Genomic DNA, 7,687 nt, shown 5'->3' on the forward strand with positions numbered 1-7,687 from the left:
TTCCAATCAGGGTGAGGCTAAAAGCCAGGCACTCCGTGCATGACGTCACTACGCGTGTGACTCCGTTCAACTTAACTGCCCATGTACGAATACCCAATTGTAACTCATCGTGCACGCGTGACCTAGTCGTGAGCGTGTTGTTCCTTCCTCCATGTTTAATTACAGTGTGGTCGGTCCACCATATCTGTGTTAAGTAAATGGGTTTTCATGCAGTGACGTTTTGCGTAGTGACGTCATGCACGGAGTGCCTGGCTCACCCTCTTCCAATCATTGAATGGAGATGGTCCAATGTTCGGGATTAAGTGCGCCCTCTAAAGTTTGCCATTTCACGGGTTCTCCTCGCACCTTTCTGAATCCAAATGCGCTGCGGGCGCGCACCAGCTATCCAGCAGACGATTTGAAGTTTAGAACGCGCGAAAGTTCAAAAGTTGAGTTGAAAATATTCGCCGTCGCATAAATACGTGATATAAGCATACATGACATATAGCCTACATGACATAGACCCCAGTGCAGCAGTCACGCACAGTCGTAGGCCTAGGCCTAAATGTTCAAGTGAGTGAAGGAGCCTAGCTTCCAGAAACAGTCCTACCAAGTAGCCTACCATTATTGTTTACCTGTGTCAGCGGGAAGACATTATTGTCGAAGGAAGGTTTCCAGCTAATCCGTACGGTGGAGTCCTGAACTTGGACTAGGCCTAGATTGGATGTCTGACTCAAGGTTAGGCCTAGCTAAGGCTAAGCCTGTGTGAGTGTGACCGCAGTTAGCGATTAGAAGTTCTTGTAGTTGTAGAAACCCCTGGTTATTAATCAATAGAACTGCAGATAGTAGGCCTAAGGTTTCCCATTCTCAATTTATTATTTGAAATTAGGCCTAGGCCTACTAATCCTAGGCTTCCATGCTGGTAATACTATTACTAGTAGTATGGGATTCATTTTGTGACTAGCCTAACGTTTATCACGTACCTGGACCTGGTTAGCAGGTTAGGGCAGTCTAAGCTTAGAAGCTGATAAGAGGTAGGATCCTAGCCTAGGACCTTTCTATGTTAGGTCTGTCACATTGCGTGCTTAGGGCGGCCTTAGCCTTGGTTGAAGTGAACATGTTTTGGCTCATGCATTTATTTAGGGCCTTCTTCTGGGCCCTATCAACTTAAACTTCAGAGTTCAGTTAGGCTACTACAAGCCTACTTTTAAAAGTGTCTATAGGGCCTATATCCTAGGCCTACAGTCTAGTGTTAGGCCTAGGCTTAAGTTACTCAAAGCCCTAACCTAGAGGCCTGCATAGATTGCACTACACTCACACTCCAGAGGCTTCTCATGGGCCCAAGGCAAGGAGCTCACCACAAGCACTGCATTGGCCTATGCATGCCCATCAATGAATTACAGCTGGTGGGCCTTCTTCTGACACTTGCACTGGACCAGCAGTGCGTGTAGGTCCCAGTACTGAACTTTTTTTACAATGTAAAAAAATCTTTAAAAATGATGCACTAAATCTACCAGATCTGCATATTAATTGCCATTTACGAGTTTGGCAAAATAGGTTTAACTTATTATCCATATGTACAGAATGCATTCACAGGCAAATGGACATTTCTTTTTATTAAAGGTCTTGGACGAGATGTGAAATTTTTCAGCAAGGCTATGGGCAAGGGCTCCCTGCAAAAAGACTTTGAATTTCCATCTGTCATCTTGAGCTGTTTTCAGTGCAGTAGTGTTGCTACCCCGGTTCTGACTGACAAGCTTCAAGTCCGAGGTGAAGGCATGAGAGTGGACGTCATGAAGAATGTGCCAGGTGTGACTGTTGTCCAACCCATCAAGCGTAGGATAGGAGCTGAGACAGCTGCACCCAGGGGACCCTGTCGGGACATCACTAATGTCACAGCATCATTGTGCAGCCCACCAAAGCGGGTCAAGAATGCACCCATGACAGTGACAAGCAAGGAAATGGCAGCATTTTTTAAAATCTTTGGTAAGGGATCAACTCAACATTAATGTCACAACATCACTGATTGATAAAAAACTCTGGTCGGGGCAGATAGCTGCCACACCAACACAAATTGGTTCTGGATACAGTTTTGTATACTGACATTCGAGCTGATGGTTTTGAATTTGGAAAAACTGTTATTCAACGGAATAATGGAGAATACTAGTAAATTGGTCTTGTGTCATTCACCCCACCCCCCCAAAAAAAACCAACACAACAGAAACAAAACTTACACACAAAGAAATATTTTGGCCATATAGGCTTGTTATCTGCAGTAAAAAAAATAATTCTAGGAGTTATTCCAAAATAATTATAGATTTTCAAATATACACCCTACAGGAACACTAAAGGGACAGTTTTCCTGCCATGTTTTACAGAGAATCTTTAAGAGGATTTTATTGCATTTTCTGCAGTTTTTGTATGAGAAAATTATAAAGGACTGTTAGCAAGAACTGTGATTTTCTTCATCTTTTGGGATCTCACAATGTTTTATTGTAGTTTTTTGTTTCTATTGAAAACATTTAAAGGATGTTACAATATATCTTTACCTTTTATTTAAACTGTGCTTATGTTCTGCCAAGATAAATTGCCAACAACGCAAAACATAAAGTTAAAATAATTCAGAATAGAACCCTTGCTATTTTATGGAGTATTTTTATATTTACAGATGACAGTCTGATTCGAGATTTCTTGTGGATGGACAGCTGTGCTAAAGTAGCTGACAAGGTAATACCTTTGGAAAATGTTTTACATTTCTTAGCACCATCAGTGTTTTACATTTAAATTAATTAATTCAGTTTCAAAGTCATACATGCTACTGTGTATTTCAAAAGTTCTATTGTTTTTCCAGAATGATTTCATTTGAGTTTGTAGATATGAATTGGAATGAGTGTTACTATCAGTCAGTATGGACAGAGCTTTCCCTCAAGAGTGAAAAATCCTAATGGTTCTCAATTCACACCATTCCATGCACTCCTCATTTTAATCAAGAGCTCTTGTGAATTCTTGTTGCCAGTATCTCATTGCAATGGTCTTTGCATACTTCAAGAGAGCCAACTATACAACCAACCAGTACACAAGAATGAACTTCTTTGTTGCTCTGTAAGTTTTATAATAAAAATTAAGTGGTTTTTAAACTCACTCACGCGACAAGTTTCTGAACAAGTCCTCAATTAGGAAGATGTTTAATAAAATACAGTTAATTGTCACCAGAGTGCATGTATTTCCACTGTACGTTTACATTTTTAGAATAAGGTATTTCATAAAGGTATGGTGATTTTTGGTGAACTATCAAATATGCAGGATTGTAAATAATATTCCTCTGTCCAAAATCACTCCGAGATGGACAGTATTCCGTGAAGACAGAGTTTTGATCATTTTCTTCGTGTATAACATCAACTATCTTTCATTGTTTGAAGGTATCTTGCAAATGACATGGAAGAGGATGAAGAGGAATGCAAATATGAAATCTTCCCCTGGGCGCTAGGCCTGACCTGGAGAGACAAGTACCCAAGCTTCCTGAGGAAGCGAGACAAACTGTTAAAGACCATCGAGTACAGAGCAGCAGTGAGCCGCAAATGCTGTGAAGAGGTCTGTACATCCATTGAACTTTTGTATATTCCCAAGGCAAAATGAATTAATCATCGGCAAAATAAAACTGACCTATGCTGGTGATCACAGCAGTGGAGAATGTGCATTGTGAAAGTCATGTAATTCTAATGAAATAAAATACTATCACAGTTCAGGGAGTCTTTCCCCAGGTTTGTTCGAAATGCCCATGGAATTTGAGAAAACAAGCTCAGTTTTTGGAAATTAGTTGTTCGCTCTCCACCAAATGGGTACCTGTGAGGGCAGACACAGTTATGTTTAGCTCGTTTGTTTGTTCCGAAATGGAAGCATCAGTCTAGTATACTCCCCAGGGAGCTGAGAGGGAATGTTCAGATGATGTGATCTCAGTGTGCAGGGATAATGATAATAAGCACATAATAGTAAGCGAGATATTCTGTAATATTTACAAATAGGTCATTTGGGAGACATTTTGTGGTAAATTTTTCAGCATTAGGGAGGCATTGGCTTTTAGGGAGACATTTCAGTGTCTCCCTATTTTCAAACTACCACAAGGAGGCCGAATTTTAATGTCCATATTTTGAGAGATGATAGATTAGGGTCTAAAATGAAAACATACAAAGTTTCGTTCAGATCAGATTAGGGAATATTGTATTATGGGACAGTAAAGTTGAAAAAATTTTGTGCACGCTCCTATGGGAATGTCTCCCTAATACCCATTAGCGGTAATTATATTACATGCTTTACAAGAACTGATGACGATTATTATGAAATCAAGGTGAGCCTAAAAACTGTATTTAAATGTTTGCATTTGCTTAACTTGAACTACTCTGGATGTGCATAAAGAACAAACATTCGAGTTGAGAAAATTTGGAATTGAAGTCAAAGTTTGTGTTTGAGTAAACTGTTGTGATCTGTAATTTTCAGCTGATGGCCATATCCCCAGAGCACTCCATCTGGATGAGGGAGCGTCAACTCCACCATTCCGGTGCCATCAGGCATTATGAGAACTACCTCGGTAGCGATGACAGCAATGAGAACTACCCCCGTGGACCTGGGATGTCCCCCGTCCACTGTGAGCTGTGTGCCGAGAGCGGCAGCTTCGCCTACTGTTCCCCTGGCTCACAGTTCACCACCAGCCCAAGCTGCCACCTGTACCTGGCGTCTTGCACTGACACCTCCACTGATAGCCTGGGGGAGGAAACCCCACCCAAACCCTACTCACCCAGCATGTTTGACATGCACGGTAGGTTTCAGCTGCTCACCACATTCGACATTATTTTTTCTTTTAAACTGCACCTTTAATCAAACAAATAATTACCCATGAATTCACCAGAAAATTGACAAAAACAAAAGCTTCTTATGCATATACAAATACAAGGTACTATGCACGTGTAGCCTTCTGGCATCCATTTTCCAGTGCATTTTATTCATTAACAAAATACTAACATAAATGTGCAATAATTTCTGATGACTATTCAAGGTAACATGAATTTTCATATAGAGTGTTGGAATAATAATTTTCATGTCATTGAATTTAAATATTATACATTGCTTTATTTTCATAAAATCTTCAAATCCAAGAGCTAGAGTTCTCAACACTTGACAACTCATGGTGTCCATTTGTCATTATTCGTTTAAAAAGTCTTTGGAAAATGTTTCAAAGTGGTTTTACTATTTACTTAATGCAATGTCACTCAGATCGACTGATTTACCTTTTCCATGGAATTTTGCCCTTTTTCTAGGATTAAAGAGTACTCTTCAGACCGAGCCCAATGAAGCGGATTCCTACTTTTGGGCAAGCTGCCACGAGTAAAGTGGATCCAAAACAAAGCTTCACCACAACATGATTATGCAGTAATGTAGATTGCTTTCGCACGTTTTGGCAGTTTCTGGAGTTAACCAGTCTTGAGAGAAAGAGAAAAGTTTCCTTTTTCAATTGACAGGGCATCTTGTTTTAAAAATGCTCCGGAAAGGTAACTTTCCAAATTGTATTGAAAACTTTATTTATAGTACAAATTATTTCCGGCAACATAGTCAAGTACACAAGTTAGAAAAAATGAATTTCCAGTTTTACAATAAAACGAAAGCCCAAAACTGAAGTAGTAACTCTTCAAATACAAAATGTATATTTACTATTTACTTCAAGGTTAACTGTATTCAGCTATGTACATTCGTATTTATTAATTCTATTTAAAGTCTAATATTTAAAATGCTAAGATGCATTACAGTTGAAGATAACTTATTGTTGCTCTGTCCTTGGATTTCAATTTGCATTGTCGTTTTGAAGAAAAAGGTTGATATTTAAAATTTTTGTACAATATTTATATTCTGTTAATATTGGTTTTGAAATTAGGTGCGTTTGATTCTGGTTTTTTAAGTTATAATCGTTTCAACTTTTAATTTCAGGAGAAAAATCGATTTTTTTTTCTGATTGTCATGAGAGCCAAAAACATGTTTTTACTGAATAACATCTTCAGAGAAGTCATTGTGTAATGTGAATTAAAAGGTCTATTGTTAATTCTTTTAAGGGGTTTTGAAATTCAGACCAGCAATAAAATCCTAAAGTAACGAAAGAAATTTGTTTGATATGTCATCTCTAGGCGCAAGATATTATGTATACAAGTGCTCCTTTTATACTAAATTATCTCTAAATATGACATTTTCGATATTGTGCCAAAAATGGTTTGACACGTAGTTCACATGAATCAAAGAGTTTAACCAGTCTGACCAGGATCATTTACTGACTGTAAAGTGCATTACATTTTTCTTGCCTTTTTATGTTGAGTAAAGTTGACACCAGTGGTGCAAATTTGTGCCGCAAATGGGGGGTGGGGTTGACTTGGCTGGCCATGGAAATTTGAAAAACAGGGACAGGGGTTGGTGACACCATACGAGACTATATGGGGACGATGTTCATATTACAGATGTACATGTACATTAGCCGTGTGCCCGGGAAAAGGTCGTCAGCGCACTTTCGCCCTTTTGCCCGGAAGCATGATCACAGTACGAAAAATGTTCCCGGTAAAAGGGCGCAAGAAGCACACTCTATTTAGTAAAAACGGGTAAAATTTACTACAAAATCAACACAGGCTGTGCCAAAGGCAACCTTTGAACAACTTATCAGACGACTTGGGAAATGTTTTTGGAACTATTTGCAAAGAAATGTTCATATTTCATTAAAATAAAACAGTTGCATTCGCATTTCCTTTTGCCTGGGGAAACTTTTTTTGCAGCGATTATGCTTCCCGGCAACAGATCGTAAGCGCTTACGACCTTCTTCCGGGAACTTCTGTAATGTGTTACACTCATGCAGAATTTTACATCAGAGCAAGTTTTTTATTCTCCTCTCTGAGTGATCATAAATTCTGGTTGTTGGGAAGTCCAAAAATTTAGCTTCAAAATCTCCGGCAATTCTTTCTCACCACGAAAAAGTGGGGGATTCAATAGCCCGTCCCTCCCCCCCCCCCAGCGTAGGAGGGGGAGATATGTTTACTCCCAGCCCTCACGTTTTACGCTCATGGTTGGCGCTGATGGAGTCTATAACCTCCACTTAGAACACCATGTTTTAGGCACAGCGAAACGCCCGCAATTTTGTGCACTAGAAGTCAGTGGGCAATTCCTGTTACGTAAGTTTAGATATTTTTAACTTGAAGAATGCAGTACTTAAATGTATCGCATTAAAAAGTCCCCAGGGATACGCCACTGAAACTAACACGTAATTGAGGTGAAAGATATGTGCGTTGGCACAGTGATTCGATTTCGCTGTAGCATGGCTACCCACAATGGCTGCCTGCTGACTTCAAAGTAATTACTCTCAGAACAAGTAGATACGGAACTTAAGAAGTGATTTAAACAAATCCTAACATTCCATGGCTTAACAATTAACAGTAACCTGTGATGGCCTCAAAATAAAAAGCCACGAGATAACCCCGACCACAAATGGCCAATCCAGTAGTTTACGCGTGAAGCAATTTTTGTTGTGACCCGGGTTATGACTTCCCTATTATACACGGAATAAATACGAACCCCTCCTCTAAAAATCCTACAGCACGAGGTGGAGATCTGGGACTTTTTTTCAGTGAGGTCACATCGAAAAACGAAAGTATTTAGAGCTGGCGTTCTCACCCAAAGCTATTTT

General features: G+C 39.6%; 2 protein-coding genes across 4 annotated transcripts in view; one reads left to right on the top strand and one right to left on the bottom strand.

The window, feature by feature from the left end:
• LOC110982360 (HHIP-like protein 2) overlaps window positions 1-7,687 on the bottom strand; it is a 304,779-nt gene that overhangs the window by 182,303 nt on the left and 114,789 nt on the right. The window lies entirely within an intron of this gene.
• On the top strand, window positions 399-6,126 carry spdya (speedy/RINGO cell cycle regulator family member A). 3 transcript variants are annotated; one of them, XM_022238178.2, is made up of 7 exons: window positions 399-552; window positions 1,603-1,965; window positions 2,648-2,706; window positions 2,996-3,081; window positions 3,399-3,570; window positions 4,474-4,792; window positions 5,292-6,126. In XM_022238178.2, the coding sequence occupies exons 1-7, from the start codon at window positions 477-479 to the stop codon at window positions 5,360-5,362; spliced, it is 1,146 nt and encodes a 381-aa protein (XP_022093870.2). In that variant the 5' UTR covers window positions 399-476; the 3' UTR covers window positions 5,363-6,126. The 3 variants fall into 3 exon arrangements, with proteins under 3 accessions (XP_022093870.2, XP_022093879.2, XP_022093888.2); XM_022238187.2 differs by having other exon boundaries at window positions 456-744; XM_022238196.2 differs by having other exon boundaries at window positions 456-717.

This window comes from Acanthaster planci, linkage group LG01 (assembly GCF_054643075.1).
Source record: "Acanthaster planci isolate LZ-2023a linkage group LG01, COTS_SCS, whole genome shotgun sequence".
NCBI lineage: Eukaryota > Metazoa > Echinodermata > Asteroidea > Valvatida > Acanthasteridae > Acanthaster > Acanthaster planci.

Excerpts from the sequence above, each read along its gene's own strand:
- spdya (XM_022238178.2), top strand. The coding sequence starts at position 477 with ATGACATATAGCCTACATGACATAGACCCCAGTGCAGCAGTCACGCAC. Across the intron at positions 1,966-2,647 it reads AGCATTTTTTAAAATCTTTG|ATGACAGTCTGATTCGAGAT; the intron begins GTAAGGGATCAA and ends TTATATTTACAG. Across the intron at positions 4,793-5,291 it reads CAGCATGTTTGACATGCACG|GATTAAAGAGTACTCTTCAG; the intron begins GTAGGTTTCAGC and ends CCCTTTTTCTAG.